This window comes from Rhodnius prolixus, unplaced genomic scaffold, assembly GCF_049639745.1.
Source record: "Rhodnius prolixus isolate KJV_2025 unplaced genomic scaffold, Rpr scaffold_2, whole genome shotgun sequence".
In the NCBI taxonomy this organism is placed as follows: Eukaryota; Metazoa; Arthropoda; class Insecta; order Hemiptera; family Reduviidae; genus Rhodnius; species Rhodnius prolixus.
The window spans coordinates 36,433,205-36,453,349 of NW_027411592.1; the positions used below are offsets into that span (position 1 = coordinate 36,433,205).

Here is a 20,145-nt window from a genome sequence, read left to right on the forward strand (position 1 = left end):
GGCTTTTAGTTTCTGTAACTCATCCAACCCACACGTAAGTTTTTTTATAATTATAAAGAATTTATTGTATTTTATTTTTATTTTTATATTACTGTTTTTTTTTTACTGATTTTCTGTGTTACTGATTCTCTAAATTGTTTGTATTTGTACTATCCAGGCCCTGAAGAGGACAATATATTTGTCGAAACGTTGGCAAGAAGACGAGTTGTTGTTTTTATTTGGACCGATTCTTCGCCAATTTTGAATCCTTAATTAAATACTTTACTGTCACTAAACCAATACATAATCATTGTTGAGTTATTTAAGTTATATATCAGAAAGCAACTGAAATCAGTCTTTACACATCATATACTTACGAAAAAGAAGTCAGTAATATTTTACCTTTTGGATAATAAAGTATTTCTTTATCGAGGAAACTCCAGCACGATATTAAAAAAAGGTTTCCTGACAGTTGGAGCGTATTAAAGGATAATAAAATATCAGCGCATTAGTCATATTCCGTCTTATTTTAATCTGCGCATCAGAATTCAGACACTTTCCAAGAAGCTTTGTATTGGATAAAAGTTAAATTGCCTTTATTTTTTTGTTTTTAAAGTGTATTTTTAATTATACACTTTACAAACAAATAAATGTTTTTTTAAAAAAAATTATTTTATTTACAATCTGTATACTGTATACAATAAGTAAATATGAAGACTGAATATGAAACTGGTGCAGGAGGAGAGAAGCTACCCAGTGGTAGCACTCTCTAAAGATGAGAGAAGAATGGGAGGAGGAGAGATAGGAGAGTAATGATTTAGGTCTTCAGCCTACAAGGAAGTCGCGGGGCCACTGGCGATTCAATCGGCGAGGATTATTAGGGATGTCAGAGGAAGCGAGAGACAGTACAAGAGGATTAGAGCTAGTCGAGAGAGTATGGAACTTTTGGTATTTAGTCTTGGCGAGTTGGTCTATGAAGGGAATGTTGAGGTCGTTGTGAAGAGCGAGGTTAGACACGTAGAAAGGAGCGTCAGCTATCTGTCGGAGGAGTTTTGACTGAAATGTTTACTGTTCGTATGTTTGTTGGTTTGGCTGAACCCCACAGCTCTAATCCGTAGGTCCACATAGGTTTGAGGATAGTGTTGTATGTTAAACGTTTGAGTTCTAAGGGCAATTTGGAGCGTCGTCCAAGTAATCTGTAAAGAAGTTTCGCACGTTTTGTCATTGCTTGTTTTTTAATGATAAAATTTTAGCAGATTAAATTGTTTGTATTTGTGTATTTGTAATATCCAGGCCCTAAAAAAGACAATATATTTGTCGAAACGTTGGCAAAAAGACGAGTTGTTTTTTTATTTGACCGATTCTTCGCCAATCTTGAATCCTTAGTTTAATAATTTACGGTCACGAAGCCTACATATTCATTATTTATAGCGAGTTAATTTTTTTTTGATAATTTTTGCGACACTGTTCTCATCGTTATTTACAGAACAGAGAAATTTTACAGGCCGCCTAGCCGAAACAAACTTCTTTAAAAAGAGGCAGTATATCACATTTAGCTCGTGTCGCTATTTTTTATTCGGCCAAACGCCTGACAAAAGCCGCGTGTGGAAGTACGTAAATCAACAAGAGAAAAGGACCAGAGAGAGATGTCGTCTCAGTTTGAAGGAGTGTGTAGGTGAGTATGAGTGTGGTGTTGCAAGTATTCGGGCCTCCACAGTGGTGGTATCCGTCACGAGTACTGCCGCAAAAGCTACCCACGACCTGCGTCTACTTTATTCATGTCCCAGCTTTGCACACATACTCGCCCAACACATAAAACAACTCCTCCCCTAGGCCCCTTATGTAAAGGACGTTTACATAATTTAGGGTTAGGGGGCGTATCCTGTTGGCTGTTCTACTTTCTGGAGGTATGAAACGTTTATATTTTACACTACTTTAGCCACCGGTATAAACAGTCCGACATGTCCTCACTACGGCAAGAAAATCACATGCTACAAAATTCTTATTTAAAAAGGAAAACTAACCAAGAATAACGGCCGTGAAAAATTTACCAGGCACAGAGTCAAATATCTTCAGAGGATACGAGATGAAAGAAACTTTTATTAAAATACTGCCTTCATTTTCTTAAAAAAATACTTGGCCAAAAAATGGGAAGATTATTATGTGATATTTAGTAAAGGAATCGCAGTTCTGTCCACGGTTCTGTCTAGTGCTTAGTAGAGAACTGTTCATCGTTTTTGGAGTCCGATTCATTAATCCCAAATGGAGACAGAATTTCAGTCATTATTTTTTTGCCAATCTTTCGGATCTAGGTTCAAGGCCATCTTTAGGTCTTATGCTATTAACAATTATCATATTTTTCTGCACCAGGTGTGTCAAACTCAATTAATCAACGGGCCACTTAGTGCTACACATTTACAAATATTTCCTAGTTTTCCAATACCTGCATTCAGAGACTGAGAACAGACAATCTTCTTTAAGGGGCAGATAGATGTTTATCAGTCAATCTTGATCATTCAAGATCTGCGTTTCATTTAATTTCATGGAAGGAAATAGTTGCTCACATAAGGACATACTCCAAAAATAACACAAAATTTTTACAGCAAACATTTTTAGATATTTCTCACCTAAATAAGAATATATTTTGTGGATTCCTACTTCGTCTTTTAAAACCGAATAATTCTGGAATTCCGCTAAGAGTGGCAGACACAAGGCTTCCAAACGTCGCTGGAACTAAGTCAGCTCGTTTATACAAGCCCTCAGGCCCCCAGGAAAGGCCATGTGTATACTCGTCTTCAGTAACTAACGGAGACTGGGAATAGTGTGTACGATATTGTCTCGATTTCCTCTAAGCGCTATTTTTCTTCATAAAAACTTTTTCTATTTTCATTTTATTTCAGAACATCGTGGGCCACAAAAAATTAACACCCCTGTAACGAGTGAAATTGATGTATCCTCTGTCCTGAGTTAGATTCGACACAATAATAAATTTTATTTCACAAACAAACGCACGCCCACAAGATGATTCAATTTTTTCCTAAACGGAAAATGTAAAATAAGCCGAACTTAGGAAACAATCTAAAGGATCGATTGGTCATTGAAGATTCGGTAAGGCTCTGAATTTCTATCCTCCAATAAAAGAAAAAGCATCTGTCATGCTTGTTGAGAGAGTTAACAGACCTATACGTCAACAGATGGGTCCGTGGATGGGTAGCAGTGGATAAAGGCTCCTTTGCAAGGAAAGTTTTCCATCATGAGAAGAGACGAAGAGTTGATTTCTCTTTTAGCTGTGCGGCCAAGGGTTGATGAAGTATTGGAAGATCATCAACGGCTCAGATGGGACTATACTGCAGGAAGCAGTCAGATTTATTGTCTGTGATTGGGGTAAATTTGAGAACAATCGATTGAGGATTATCCGAAAACTGGTACAGAATGTAAAGAATTATCCAACCCCATTGTGCAAACTTGTGGATCCGCAAAATATTGAGTCACTTCTAGGTTAAGACTTCAAATTTGTAGCGTTTTAGTTCCATTGCTCCATTTGGAAATTTTATAGTGTCATTGTTAACAGTGTTGTATATTTGTGTTTGTTCCGTTGTACTTTACACTAAATTTGTAATTTAAAACAAAAAAAAAAAAGACAGCATCTTTAATGTTCACAATTACCCTTCTAACTCTTGGTTTTAAATATTTTCTAAACTTCCCAAACTAAAATTAGCTCCGCTAGCTTTATAATACTAAACATAGTAGTTGAGCCCCGCTAAAAAAAAAAATAATATTTTACGAAAACTGTTTTAGAACTTATAATCAAAAGTCTGTGTGTAATTTAATAAGGATTTTTAAGGAGTGACTGCCTTCATCAATAAAACAGAAAGAACCAACAATATCTTTTATAGAAATAAATTGACATTAAAAAGAATCAAAGAATCGGCCTGTAATACAGGCTCCGTAATTATTTATAAAATCAGATTGAAAAAAAAAAAATTACAATAATTTTTTTTTAAAGAAATTCATTGCGCTTAATGAAAGTACTTACCTTATTAATCACAGTTAAGTAGAAAAGCTATACTCAGTCCTTAAAAAAAAAATATAAAAAATGTCGGCAATTAAGTATATAATCAAATGAATATTCGCTGGGCTCTCTTTTGCCCTTTAGGACAGGCCTAAGGTTGTAGAGTTTAACGCATTGTCGTCTCTAGGGAGCAAGGGCAGCTGAGATAACGCTAATGCGTACTTCTCCATAAAGCAGGGTTACCAACACCTTCTCACAAACTAACTTATCACAACTCATTTTCCCACCTTAATTCCCTCGTTCACCCCCCACTGAGACACCCTCTATTCTCTTTGTTCTCGATAATACTGCTTAGAATTGGAGCCTAAATCTAGGTCGTATGTTGGTAATTTTCAGTAATTAGAATATTATATATTTTTATTTTTATGATAATATACAATATAGTTGTAATAAAATCGTTATTTTAATGCAAAAATCTAATCCAATGAAAACAAAATACAAAATGTGCATACTATAATAAACAGTGGATTTTAATTGGATGACATGTTTACGTTTTAAAACCGGTAATCGATTCTATTCTGTTTTTAATTAGTCAGTGTTTAACAGGGTCGACCGATTTACATTAAAAATTATTTATCGATTATTTATTTATTTATTTTTAACCGCTTTTCGAATTGAACAGTAAAACATAGCGAATTACCGTAGGTGAGGTGAAGCTGATGGAGGTAAGTATCTGAGTTAAACAATGTTTTATATACATAAATAGTAAGAAAACTGTTTCAGCCTCGATAATTATTCTTAAACATATTATGTTCTCAAACATTTATCCAGTGTAGAAACAAAAAAATTTGCTGCATACGTCACCACCAACATCGCCAATTGCAGACGACCATAGAGGGTGACATCCCCAGTCTTTTCATGTTCTTGTTTCTGTGAAAGTGTGCAAAACTTCACCAATTTTGATTCTTTTATTAAAAATTCTTATTTTTATTTATCTTTGTAATCTATTTGTGGGAGGTTATAAAAGTTATCAGTGGGTATTTCTTTTAACTAATATTCCCGCTCACCATAAAGTCGCTTAAACCAAACTCCTAGTGGTGTTGAAATGCTTTTATAAAATGTGATTCAACCTCGGCCAAAAAAACCTTATTATGAAACTAAACCTTCATTTTAACATTATTCCCAGTAAACACATTTACTTCTCTATATACACATTGCTAATAAACACATTCCCTCCAATAACATTTCCTCAGGATGTTCCTTTTTCCTAGAAATACCTAAAATAACCTAAGAGTGGTCTAAGTAAAATTCCTTCATCTAATCTGGTCATTAACCTAAATTTTATTGCGTACTCATTTGTCTGCAATTTATATATTTATTATAGTACAATACTATAAATTATTAAATAAGGCTACTTATTATAAAATGCGATCACAAAGTAAAAATAATGGGAATCTAAGAAGAGCGAAAATTCTGGTGTATTCTTTGCCAAAATGTTCGGTAACCAGTTTCCTCAAAAAATTCTGATTTCTAAAGGAGGGGCAACCCTTTCAAATAACCAAGCTTGTAAAAATAAAAATTTGGTGTAAATTCCGACCATTTTTTTCTTCTTGCCATTTACAAAATTAATTTTTTTGAAACATAGAATTTGTATTTAAAAGGTACTTGAAACTGTTGAAGAATTATGAAGTTTCAGCTCCTCCCTAGAACTAACATTCCCTCAGAAGAAATTCAATCAGAAGTGATAGGCCTTGTAGCAAACTTACAAGAAGATTTAAAGGAGAAATCAAGAAGTAGTGACCAGTAACTTAGCTAGTAAACAGTGTCCAGCGAGTGACAAATTTTTAAAATAACGCTAACAGATCTAACGGTTTAGGCAGAGCTTCAAGTGAGTAATTACGTAAAATATAAGGTTATGTTTGTATTAGAAGCACCATCGAAATGTCGCAGCCTATGCGAATACGTTCAGCATACTCAAATTATAGAAGATTCAATGTGTAACTAGAACTTAGGTATAAACATAATTTAGTGATTTTAAGGAATGCGTAATTTGAACGAAATGTGAGGTCTAGGACAGGGGTCGGCAACCCGCGGCTCGCGAGCCGCATGCGGCTCTTATATCCAAATTGAGTGGCTCTTCAGCCTGTCCAAAATAAATTGTATATTTCAATTTTATTGAAACAAATGAAAATTTCATTTATTAAAGTAAAGATATTTTTTCAAAAAGAATTTTAAATGTGATAGGTTTGAAATTGAATAGAATTATATTAAAATAAAGCACGTAATTATATAAGACTACCGCCATTTTCATTCAAACACTGGTTTAGTTATTATTTATTTGTTTATTTTCTTTGCAATATGCGAAAATAAATATGTAAAATAGTCAAAGTTGGGTATTTTTCAACGTTACGCCTTTTTCGTGCAGTTTTTGACGATCAACCCTTTTACCAATGTCCTACCGGACAGTTTTAAAGCATTTAAATGTTATTGAATATCATAAAATAATAATTTGTGAATACAAATGATCTACAGAGTTTGTTTACACTATCATCCTTGCGGCTCTTGGTAAGATTTATTAAAATTATTTAAGGAGAAATGGCTCTCTATTTAAAATAGGTTGCCGACCCCTGGTCTAGGAGATTGTAATTTAAAGAATAATATTAGGTAATATAACAAAGTTCCTTCGCATACAGTATTATGCAAAACAGGTATACGAGAGAGTTGCTTTTTTTTTTGTTTATAAAGAAGTTGGAAAGTCAATTTAAAAGAGTGCAATAAGAAAGTATGAAGCTAGTCGCAATGAAAAGTGTAACGGGTCTTTCCTAAAGCCAGATGTCCTCTTTTTTTATGTTGGAATTGAAGGCAGACGTGGATGAAGACAGTGACATCACTAAGAAAAGCTTTAACATTCTCAATGTTAGCGATGTATAAAAGTTGTCAGCTCCAAATGTTGTGGATAGGAGGCGGTTGGAAGAAGAACTAAGTGGATGAAGTGAGGGGACCGAGCGTGATGAGAAGGTACTCCTGGGCTATAGAATCCCTTATTACAGCAAAGTCTCAGTTCGTACAAACTTTAGCAGATTTGTGACTATGGTAGGGAAAATACTTTGATTATTGAAAAAAACCCAACAAACTGGGAATTCACAGTGGTTGAGCAGTTTACTGCGTTAGAAGTTCGTAGATTTTATGAAGAATATTCTCTATGTTGTAAACTTATTTAATTTATTTAGAAGCAATAAGTTGTTTGAATAAATTTTATGTCAGTTGGTTATTTATACTACTATTTAGTCTGTCTTAGGAGGAATCCAAGTTATTTATAGAAGAATTAAGGCCATTGTACTTTTGAAACACTTCACTAAAGTGCTCAGTTTTTTGAAATCATTTCAATAATTGCAAAGATCAACTCTAAACCATAACTGACAGTGATAATCTTGCTGCTGGACCATTGGCTGTAGTGAGACCAGCTCACAAGCTAGACCTCTGCACTGGATACGGATTCAAGATATCTAGTTCAAAAAGCAAAGTAAAAGCATGGTCCACAATAGTGGTTAATGAGTACAGCGTAGAACAAATGTACCTTTGATTACTTGGGATGTGAAATGTCTCATGTGGAAGTTTTAGCCTTTTTGGAGAATAATCTGCTACCATTTCAGCCAACGTGAGCTACCTGCAGGATACACTACAGGATACTAAAATACGTAATATTAAAAGTCAGACTCCACTTAAGTTTTATAATGTCATAGACTCTAAATTGTGCTGAACGGTTCAGAAGCATGAACAACAGCAGCCACCCACGTAACCATGAGCACGTTAAAATGCACTTTCTTCGATCGTTCGCACAAGTGCTCACTGTTAGACCAAAAGAATAGCTTAGCTATCCTATCCAAGTCATAAGACTTGAAGGTTGATTTTTGACAGCAGAAGGTAGTTTTACCTTCCATACCTGATTTATTATGGGTAGTAAATATCCGGGTCCCACATAAGATGTTCGACTGTCAATCTAGGGTTAGCAGAAACTGAGAAAGGATTCGACAAAAACAGAGTGATCGTTTTAAATAACATGCATCTTCACATGATTGGTTTTTTGAACGTTTTTGGGGCTGGGACAGGTTATAAGACATATAAAGCTTTATGTTTATGCAAATTATTGAATTTTTAGAAAAATATTAATCACTCTAGCGTAATATTGGTAAAAGCTTCATTATTATATCAAATATTTAAAAAATATTTATCTTTGAGATTACAGACCATGTTTTTCTTAAATTCCATATATAATTTAAAACGTACTGATGAGTTATAATTTTAAAAATAAGAATAATATTTGAAAATTACGTTTTTACTCCTTTTTGGTAACGTTTTTAGGATATTTACTAAATCTACATTTTTGGAAAAAAAAAAATTACTCTTATTAATAAAGATGTGCTATATATATTTGAAAGAAAATTTGGGAATTTAATTATTTGTAGAAAAAGAGGGCAAAATTGTCAAAGTTGGGTATTTTTCAACATTACGACGTCCTACCGGAAAGTTTTAATTTGAAATTGTATGTATTAAAATCAAGCTTAAAAATTTATTAAATTTATCATATTACATTATTTTGTTTATATACAGGGTGTCCCAAGCTATATGGATAACGACTTTTTCTCGGAAACTAAGATAGCTAGAAAAAAACTAAAAAATACGTGTTCCCTTAGTTTTTTTTTAGGAATCCAAATTTACTTTGTAATTTTTTTTTCGGTGCTTCCAGAAGCGAGATACAGGCACCAACTTCATTTTTTCAAATAGGAAGGTGCAGTTTTTATTTCAAAAATAGATTCCTCTATTTTTTTAAAGAAAAATTTACTTGAACGGTTTTTCTCTGTGAGCGATATTTTAGAAGTTATGAATAAAAACATGATTCTTATAAGAAATGTCAAAATGATAATATTATAACGGTTTTTTGATTGAATAAGAAGAAAAGTACTATTTTATTATAAATTTTACTCCTCATTAATATTACAGATCATGCTCGAACCATTAGAGACCATTAGAGATGCATAGACATGCTCTTTCTTGCCAATCGTCCCTTACTGCCAAAGAAATAGATTCGGCTTTGACCGAGTTACAGGCATCTATTATTCTCTGCTTTAGTTCATCTACAAATGCAATTCTGGCTTGATTCTGATGCACCTAGATTTAGAAATGCTTTTAGGCAAGCAGAAATAAGGAAAGAAAGAAAAAAGTTATGAATAATCACCTTGTTTTTCAGGTATCCCCAAAGGAAATATTCCATAGGTGTCAAATCCGGTGAACGAGGTGGACACTGAATTCCCCCCGTGTCGATATAACACCATCAGGCATGTAAAGAGATATCTCGATAGGCAATTTGATGGGCGTGTTATATCGACACGGGGGGCGATTCAGTGGCCACCTCGTTCAACGGATTTGACACCTATGGACTATTTCCTTTGGGGATACCTGAAAAACAAGGTGATTATTCATAACTTTTTTCTTTCTTTTCTTATTTCTGCTTACCTAAAAGCATTTCTAAATCTAGGTGCATCAGAATCAAGCCGGAATTGCATTTGTAGATGAACTAAAGCAGAGAATAATAGATGCCTGTAACTCGGTTAAAGCCGAATCTATTTCTTTGGCAGTAAGGGACGATTGGCAAGAAAGAGCATGTCTATGCATCTCTAATGGTGGAGGCCAGTTCGAGCATGATCTGTAATATTAATGAGGAGTAAAATTTATAATAAAATAGTACTTTTCTTCTTATTCAATCAAAAAACCGTTATAATATTATCATTTTGACATTTCTTATAAGAATCATGTTTTCATTCATAACTTCTAAAATATCGCTCACAGAAAAAAACCGTTCAAGTAAATTTTTCTTTAAAAAAATAGAGGAATCTATTTTTGAAATAAAAACTGCACCTTCCCATTTGAAAAAATGAAGTTGGTGCCTGTATCTCGCTTCTGGAAGCACCGAAAAAAAATTACAAAGTAAATTTGGATTTCTATCAAAAAACTAAGGGAACACGTATTTTTTAGTTTTTTTCTAGCTATCTTAGTTTCCGAGAATAAGTCGTTATCCATATAGCTTGGGACACACTGTATATTTTATCAATAATTAATTCATAATAATTATTAATTAATTATTTTTTCTTGGGCTCATCGACTTTTTAGGTCATTAGCCTGCTAATTAGTCTTGTTTATTTTATAATTATTGTAAAAATGAAAACTTTTAATTAAGAACACTTAGCAATACTTTACAAAACATAGATTGAACTTGCTTCAATCAATTTAGAAAAATAATTGGCTATTATTTTACAGATCGCATAGAAAATAATTTTTAAATGTTTTCATCAAAACTTGTTTTAGTTTTGAAGTGTGTTGCGAAAAAGAAAAACCTTAGGAAAAATGAAAATAAAACAACCCGTGTGGATGATGTATGCAGAGACAAACAGCGTGTGCGCGCGCGTTAGTATGTCCGTGTAAAGTGCTACATTATCTGCAACAAGCTTTGCCTTTATCACGATAGAATTAAAGAAGATTGCGTTGTCCCATGATGTCAAGTGCACGTCTTAGGGCTCAACTGATTGCTTTGTCCCAGAACTCTGTGGATGGAAAAGGAATAGTGGAAAGTGACAAAGGAACCGCTTCATCCCACAGGCTAAAAAGAGAGAAAAAAAAGAAAGTGTAATCACGGTTCTTCTGCTCTCTTTACGCTTACAATTGTTTCCAGAATGTGTAGAATATTGAATATAAAGGAAGAGTTCGTTACATAAATCTGGTCTAACCTTGCAGCCAACCATAAAAAGTAAAATAAAATACAGAGCTTTGATCTTCTGATTCCCTATAAAGATATACAAGGCTCTTTATGGTTTACGTATTTTATTATAGAACAAAAGTTTTATGTGTATGTATTATATAATGTGTAACTGCTATGTGCTCTTATTTCTGTGTGTGTTACCACGTTGAATTTACATTCTTTCTCATTATATGCTAAGACAAGTTATTACATTGGCTCAGGTTTTCTATTATAAGTTCGAAAAAATTATTTATTTTTACTTTTATTCATTTATTGTATTTGTGGTCTTGTTTGCATATTAACCAATATTGTTTATGAGGGACAGAAAAAACTCGACAAATTTAGACCTCACTAATTGGTCTGCTTGTTTATGGGTGTGATAACTACAAAAAATAAAATAAATAAATACAAATCTCGGGAAGTTCAAAGTTGATATTTCGAACTCGGTACCACTGTAAGCTCCGTTAATAAGCTCCCGTACGAAATCAGCCAACCGTAAAAGTGAATATACTGAATCTACTGAAATATAGGCCTTCCTATATTTTTCAACTCCTTAAGTTTAAATCCTCCATCCATTCCCGTAACACTAGATCTCGCTCATCTGATCTCTATATTCCCTCTCACCGTGCCTCATCCTTTGACAAGTCCTTCCTAATATGTGCTACCTCTCTCTGGAACTCCTTGCCTTTATCTGTCCGCCATGCTCCTACCCTATCCATCTTTAAATCCCGTCTATTCAGTTATCTACTTTCTATTCAGCTTCCTCCGAAATTCTAATTGTTTTAATTTATTTCCTTAATTTCTGCTGTTTTATTATTTTATTTTTACTTTCATTTTCACTTATTATATTTGCACTTTTGTAAATACTTATTTATTTAATTTCTGTATAATCACAGGCCAAACTGTTAAGGCCTCTATTTGTTCCTGTATTTATTCTTAGGGGACAATTGTCCCAGAATAATAAATTTCTTTTCTATTCTATTCTACATTGTTCAGTTTTTCGAATTTTCTCGCAAACGCTTCCAACGGATGCTGAGCTATAAATTTTATTCGAAACATTTTCCAAAGAATTTGCTTGAAGGGCAGTAGTACTGGCGGAGAGATGATGGTTAAGATTCCCTCTAAAGCAGAGATTCTTTTTTGCTTGCTATCGGGGCTCTTTTGAGCAACAAAATCTCCTACCTCCGTTCAATGAGTGATAATGCTATAATAATAAAAGTTGCGAGACTTGTTGCCGCTAAAAGAACCTACTTAATTATTTATTTCTGTTGTTATATGTTTAAGCTGGTTATGGAAATGATTATTAAAATATCAATAATATAATAGGATACCCTTGGGAAAAATTGAGGAAGAAAAGTAAAGAAAACAAAAAACAACAATCAACAATAGACAAATCAATATACTAATTTAATGTTCAGAAAAGAGATGTATTTATCTAGTTAGGCGACTGCTATTGACCCTAATCTCAACACATAATCAGAGATTTTTGGTTTTTGGCCTGTATTTTGGACTTGATCACTTTCATTGCTGCAAATTCAGCTGCAAGGCCTCTACTAACTCTCGAAATTTGTTCCATTTCTGGACTCCACTACCCACAAGTATGACTAGTAAATATTGCTATAAGAATTTTACTTAAAACTATTTCCCAGTTTTTGTAATTATTTTTAAGGTATTGCCGTAATTAATTTTATCTATCTTTGAATATATCGCAATCGCCTTTTTAGTAATTCAATCACACTTTTAATTCTTATTAATTAAATTTGATTCAGAAATTCTTTTCGATTGTCTCGGTAATCTGTGCTCGCTCGATGGTACAAGAGACTTTTTTTTTTTGAGGATCTACATGTTACCCTAATACCAGAATGGTAACTGTAAAGGGAGAGCATTTAATTTGTAAATAATAATTGAATAATTAGTAGGAAAAAAATGCAATTGTTAAGTTAAACTGCTGACGGCACGGCTGGTAGCGGCCGAGAGCAATGTACCGCGTGAGAGAGAGAGAGAGAATAGCGAGCGCGTGGTGTATAGTGTATAGACACCGGCAGAGTTAGTTAGAGTGTGTGAGAGGAAACAAGTGTTATGCGTTTGATGGGATTGTTTTGCTGTGAGTATTGAACATAAATTTTTACGCATTGCTTCCGGCCGAGGCTAACTGTTGCCGTAGTGAGGGAGGAGTACATTTGCTAGAGTGTAGATTAACAAAAGATAACCGATAGTATTAATAATAATAATAATAGTAATAATAATAATAATAATAATAATAATAATAACAGTAATAATAATGGAATGTTTGAGAATAAGGGCCCAACTTTGTTGATTTAATTTGTAATTTGCCTATTTAATCTTACTTTTATGTTATCTTATAGTTTCTTCAGTTTCGTTTATATTTCTATTGTTAATTATGTTTTTGGAAGTATTAGTTTGGTTTTGTATTAATGAGCTCAACTCTTTGTATGCGATTTTCTAATTGGTGTATTGGGACCAACAATAAATCAGTGTATTCATAGCCTGACGAGTTATTTGTACCCCCTGCTGAGCGAGCGAAATTCCCCTTGCCCTGATCGCCCTTAACGGCGCTCGGTCACAGTAACCATTTTGTGTTTCTTTGGGACGCAATGTTATCGTGCAGGTGACGATCTTTTTTTGAATGCTGAACTCCGTTTTAGGACACTTTGAAGATATTTGACATCAAATGTACTATTTTAAAATGTATAACTGGGTTTATCATTAGTACAGTATTAATATTTACACTGCATTGCCAATCGAGTCAAATTGACTCCAAAAAATAGGAATGGTCTCTGTTTCCCCACATTTCATAGCTATCCCAAAATGCTCTTAGATATGCTATCCCCACTCTCTCACCATTCGCTAGTCACGAGCTGAAGACCGTGGAATTCTTAGTTTCTTTTGCAGATTAGAATCATAAGAGTCATTTCGACTCCTGATTGGTAATATAAGTAGATTTTCTGTTATTAACTTGACTCCAGATTACCAATTTGGTCTGCCAAACAGGGAAATTTACTTCTAATTCAAACCCTCTGCTGTCTTCCTCGCGAAGAATTCTGAGCTTTTCCTCTTGATATTTTTGAGTGTCATAAAATTCGTATTTCCATAGATTATGAAAATCGAAATCAAGATTCATGTTTATACTTTTTTGAGCTAAATGTTACAGTGGTATCGTACATAGGGAAGCTCAATAAACTGGGTTGCTACACTCATCTTTACATAATGATTCATAGAATCGAAATTTGTGTGCTAATCGTAAAACTTGAAGGTAGATATTATGTTTCTTTTTTAATATGATCAACATTTATTACCTAAATGCTTATGTGATAAATGTACATCATTTTCATGGAAAATATCAAGGCACAAAAAATGCAATCAGTGTAAAAATAAATTATGGAGTCAAAATGTCTCCACATCGGCAATAACTGACTAAGTACGAGCATTGGCAATGCAGTGTTAATCAAATGTGAGACTGAATAAATGAATTTGAAGAAACGTGGCTGACCTCGGAATTCCAAAACTTACTAATTCTTTTAAATCCAAAAACTGACTTCCAAATCATACAGATTTTTCCGTATTTGATCTTTTCTACAAACGGCTACTATGGTTTTATTTAAATTTTATACACTTATTACAAGCACATAAATTTACCATTTTTACTTGTGATATTTGTTCTAAAAAATTTGATTAAGGCCTTTTTGTGTGAGGAGGAGGATTCTTTCTGTGATACCACTGAAACGTTCCAAGTTTGCTTTTGAGAAAAACTCTTGAGTCAGAACCTTGAGAATAGCAGTAGAGACAATCATGAGAGTGTGCTCAAAAGATTTTTTCTTTCAGTCAGGCTGAATTCAGGCAGACAGAATGACAAACACTCACAGCTGTAAAAACCACTTTTTCGGCCGGTGGTAATACTAAGCCTGCAAGGCTACAATTATTTCTTTTTTTTAACCGAGGCTAAAAATTTAGTGAAAATAAATTTTATTCCAGCATTGTCCCGCATTAATCTGTGTGACATACTGGAAAGAAGAGATTTGCTTGAAGGTGTGTAGGAGAAGCCGTTAATAATGTTACCCAGAAAAGGCGATAGTCCTTACAGATATGTAACTAGATTCTGTAGAGAGGAGTTGGTTAACTGTCATTGGGTAGTGAACAGTATACTCTACCTAGCCAGGTTATAGCCGGCCATTCTAACTTCAGCGTGCGGGGCGTTGAAGAAGGTCGTGCTACTTGTAAAGTTGTGAGGCTTAGTTAGACTCATAGCCTACCTCCTGCTTAGTCTTGCCACTGTTCCTGGGTAGCATTGTGTTAGGGCAAATGCAACAATCCTTTTGGCTCCTCTAACTTCTCCCACATAACTACACTGTTGTTAAACTAACAGAACTATGTTATATAATTAATGTTTTAGCCACGACATTACCAAATTAATGACTTTCTTCCCTCACCACCACAAACACATATATCTCGTAGTTATATCCACAGACACTCGCGAACAAACACGCTATCTGTATATATTACAGTTCTTATCGATGTTGTGTTACTACATTGTTATTTCAACCCCTTGAGAACAGGGCTGCTTAACCTTTACATCTGTTGGAATCCCTTGAGTTTTCAAAATCCGCATCCCCTTTTACCACGTAACAAACTTTTAATTGTATAAAAGCTGAAGAAAAATAAATAATCAAGCAATTAATTGATTAAAACGATTCGAATTGAATTTAGATTTGCGAGTTTTTTAATAATCTTTTTTGTGGTTCCTTGAGCCCTAAAACGTGTATTTTACAAAGTGGTCTTTGGCAATAATTTTTTTTTTAGCGCGAGCTCTAAGTTCTGTGACAATTTAATTAGAAACTTAATGCGCGGTAGAGAGAGTCGTGTGAGTCTTCATATCAGTTTTTATTTTTTTAAATTTTGTTTTATGTTCTTCTGGACACATTCAAAATTTGTCTCACTTTTCGGTTTCACGCTAATCCAAATGTCTCGGTCACAGTTACAATAATTGACAGAATATCGAGGGATGTTTGCTGCGATCTAACAGAGTGATGCTGCAATCTAACAGAGTGATGCTGCGATCTAACAGAGTGAAATGTACTGTTACCACAGAAGATTCGATTCCAGGTCCTTGGCTCTCGATTTGTGTTTTAAGTAGCCTCATGGCTGGTCTATGAACTTAATGCCTGCCTGAGAAAATAGACATTACAACAGTATACTCATGATCTTCTGTACAATAGTGCCAGTCGGCGTCCGTTTCAGTGTTCTCTCGTTACAGACAAAACTATAAAAAGATTCTGCAAGGAAAAAATCTAAAGCCTTTACTATTGTGTAAATTGCTATTAATATTACAATCTAAAATTCTCCGCCGCATTGTAAACGCTCCCTTTTATGTCAGTAACCACTCCATACACACAGACCTCAACATTCCATTGATACCAGAACTTGCCAAAACCCGCTACAACACATTCCACCAAAAACTATCATTTCACCCTAATCCTTTAGCTGCAAACCTATTCTCAACCACACTTCCCTCCAACCCCCGAAGACGGCTGAGGCGCCGTTGGCCCCGTGACCAACTGGTAGACTAATGATGGTCATCACTGGATGATCATCATTCATGATTGCCACGCCATTTTTATTGTACGCACAGCATATTTACTTATTGTACTGCACGAGTGCAGGTGTAAATTTCAAATAAAAGATATATATAAAAAAAAAAAATTACAATTTAAGCTATTTCGTAAGATAATTTTTAGATTCATTTTTTCCAGTCTTATTAAGTATAATTGATCAAGTAGATGAATTCTTTTTATTTTAATTTACAAGTTTATTGTTATATGAGTTTAGCAAAATTACCATTTTAACAGTTATTTTATTTAATGTTACATTTGTATTTAAAATAATAGGAAAAAACCGTAGCGAAGTACTGAATTACTCTGAACCTTTACACCAGAGTTGGGCACTGATTAAAAAAAAAATTAAATTCTAAATTTAATTGATTAAATTTTTCAATTGATTAAATTTATTTTTAATTTTAATCAGAATTTACTCGTAATTTTAATCATATGACAATTATTTAATCAATTAAATTTCAGATTTAATCGTTAATCAAACTAATTTAATCAAACTAAAAAAATTATGATTAAATCTGAGAATTAAAATGAACTTTAATTTTAATCACCAAATTAGTTCAATTTCAATCGTTAATCAAACTAATTTAATCATCCACTTTTATGGCTTTTCAACCAATGGTTCGAACCACGTTTTGGCGAGGCCCTTTTTCTGAGCGTCTTCAGTAAATACTTTTCGGTTAATTTTTGTAGACTTGGACTTCTTCACGAGTCTCTAGACCAGTGGTTCTTAACCTATTCATAGACGCGGAACACAATTATATATATATATATATATTTTTCTCGCGAAACACTAACATTAAATAAAGTGTATAAGAGAACAAAATTCATACCAATACGTGGTTCACGGTGGGAGATATAGAACGGCCATAATTTTACAGAATTTCATGACCCAAAAAATTTTCAACCTTATATATCATCCACCTTTTTAGATCTGTGCACAAAATAACTATAGTTTATAATTGAGAAAAACAAAGTGTATAAGAGAACAAAATTCCATATCAATACGTGGTCCACAGTGGGAGATATAGAACGGCCACAATTTTACAGAATTTCATGACCCAAAAAATTTTCAACCCTTTATATCTTCTACCTTTTTAGATCTGTGCAAAAAATAACTATAGTTTATAATTGAGAAAAACAAAGGGTATAAGAGAACAAAATTCCATATCAATACGTGGTCCACAGTGGGAGATATAGAACGGCCACAGTTTTACAGAATTTCATGACCCAAAAAATTTTCAACCCTTTATATCTTCTACCTTTTTAGATCTGTGCACACAATAACTATAGTTTATAATTAAGAAAAACAAAGTGTATAAGAGAACAAAATTCCATATCAATACGTGGTCCACAGTGGGAGATATAGAACGGCCACAATTTTACAAAATTTCATGACCCAAAAAATTTTCAACCCTTTATATCTTCTACATTTATAGATCTGCGCACAAAATAACTATAGTTTATAATTGAGAAAAACAAAGTGTACAAGAGAACAAAATTTCATCCGAATACGTGGTTAACGGTGGGAGATATAGAACGGCCATAATTTTACAGAATTTCATGACCCAAAAAATTTTCAACCCTTCATATTTTCTACCTTTTTAGATCTGTGCACAAAATAACTATAGTTTATAATTGAGAAAAACAATGTGTACAAGAGAACAAAATTTCATACGAATACGTGGTTCACAGTGGGAGATATAGAACGGCCACAATTTTACAAAATTTCATGACCCAAAAAATTTTCAACCCTTTATATCTTCTACCTTTTTAGATCTGTGCACAAAATAACTATAGTTTATAATTGAGAAAAACAAAGTGTATAAGAGAACAAAATTTCATACGAATACGTGGTTCACAGTGGGAGATATAGAACGGCCACAGTTTTACAGAATTTCATGACCCAAAAAATTTTCAACCCTTTATATCTTCTACCTTTTTAGATCTGTGCACAAAATAACTATAGTTAATAATTGAGAAAAACAAAGTGTCTAAGAGAACAAAATTCCATATCAATACGTGGTCCACAGTGGGAGATATAGAATAGCCACAATTTTACAAAATTTCATGACCCAAAAAATTTTCATCCCTTTATATTTTATACCTTTTTAGATCTGTGCACAAAATGACTATAGTTTATAATTGAGAAAAACAAAGTTTACAAGAGAACAAAATTTCATACGAATACGTGGTTCTCAGTGGAAGATATAGAACGGCTATAATTTTACAGAATTTCATGACCCAAAAAATTTTCAACCCTTTATATCTTCTACCTTTTTAGATCTGTGCACAAAATAACTATAGTTTATAATTGAGAAAAACAATGTGTATAAGAGAACAAAATTCCATATCAATACGTGGTCCACAGTGGGAGATATAGAACGGCCACTATTTTACAAAATTTCATGACCCAAAAAATTTTCAACCCTTTATATCTTCTACCTTTTTAGATCTGCGCACAAAATAACTATAGTTTATAATTGAGAAAAACAAAGTGTACAAGAGAACAAAATTTCATACGAATACGTGGTTCACCTTGGGAGATATAGAACGGCCATAATTTTACAGAATTTCATGACCCAAAAAATTTTCAACCCTTTATATCTTCTACCTTTTTAGATCTGTGCACAAAATGACTATAGTTTATAATTGAGTAAAACAAAGTGTACAAGAGAACAAAATTCCATATCAATACGTGGTTCACAGTGGAAGATATAGAACGGCCATAATTTTACAGAATTTCATGACCCAAAAAATTTTCAACCCTTTATATCTTCTACCTTTTTAGATCTGTGCACAAAATGACTATAGTTTATAACTGAGAAAAACAAAGTGTATAAGAGAATAAAATTACATATCAATATGTGGTTCTCAGTGGGAGATATAGAACGGCCACAGTTTTACAGAATTTCATGACCCAAAAAATTTTCAACCTTTTATATCTTCTTCCTTTTTAGATCTGTGCACAAAATAACTATAGTTTATAATTGAGAAAAAAAAAGTGTATAAGAGAACAAAATTCCATATCAATACGTGTTCCACAGTGGGAGATATAGAACGGCCACAATTTTACAAAATTTCATGACCCAAAAAATTTTCAACCCTTTATATCTTCTACCTTTTCAGATCTGTGCACAAAATGACTATAGTTTATAATTGAGAAAAACAATGTGTATAAGAGAACAAAATTCCATATCAATACGTGGTCCACAGTGGGAGATATAGAACGGCCACTATTTTACAAAATTTCATGACCCAAAAAATTTTCAACCCTTTATATCTTCTACCTTTTTAGATCTGTGCACAAAATGACTATAGTTTATAATTGAGAAAAACAAAGTGTACAAGAGAACAAAATTTCATACGAATACGTGGTTCACCTTGGGAGATATAGAACGGCCATAATTTTACAGAATTTCATGACCCAAAAAATTTTCAACCCTTTATATCTTCTACCTTTTTAGATCTGTGCACAAAATGACTATAGTTTATAACTGAGAAAAACAAAGTGTATAAGAGAATAAAATTACATATCAATATGTGGTTCTCAGTGGGAGATATAGAACGGCCACAGTTTTACAGAATTTCATGACCCAAAAAATTTTCAACCTTTTATATCTTCTTCCTTTTTAGATCTGTGCACAAAATAACTATAGTTTATAATTGAGAAAAACAAAGTGTATAAGAGAACAAAATTCCATATCAATACGTGTTCCACAGTGGGAGATATA

The 20,145-nt window shown here is 33.3% G+C and overlaps 1 protein-coding gene and 1 long non-coding RNA gene across 3 annotated transcripts in view; one reads left to right on the top strand and one right to left on the bottom strand.

Moving 5' to 3' along the window:
• LOC141449560 (larval cuticle protein A3A-like) overlaps nt 1-20,145 on the top strand; it is a 684,900-nt gene that overhangs the window by 174,642 nt on the left and 490,113 nt on the right. Inside the window, exon 1 of one of the 2 annotated variants that reach the window (XM_074119109.1) lies at nt 12,651-12,888. The exons of the other annotated variant lie outside the window; for it this stretch is intronic. Coding sequence (XP_073975210.1) covers nt 12,864-12,888 — 25 coding nt within the window. The 5' untranslated portion in view covers nt 12,651-12,863. Of the gene's footprint in view, nt 1-12,650; nt 12,889-20,145 lie in introns of those variants that run through there. 2 annotated transcript variants of the gene reach the window in all.
• Nucleotides 1-20,145, bottom strand: part of LOC141449565 (uncharacterized) — a 101,026-nt gene that overhangs the window by 32,121 nt on the left and 48,760 nt on the right. The window lies entirely within an intron of this gene.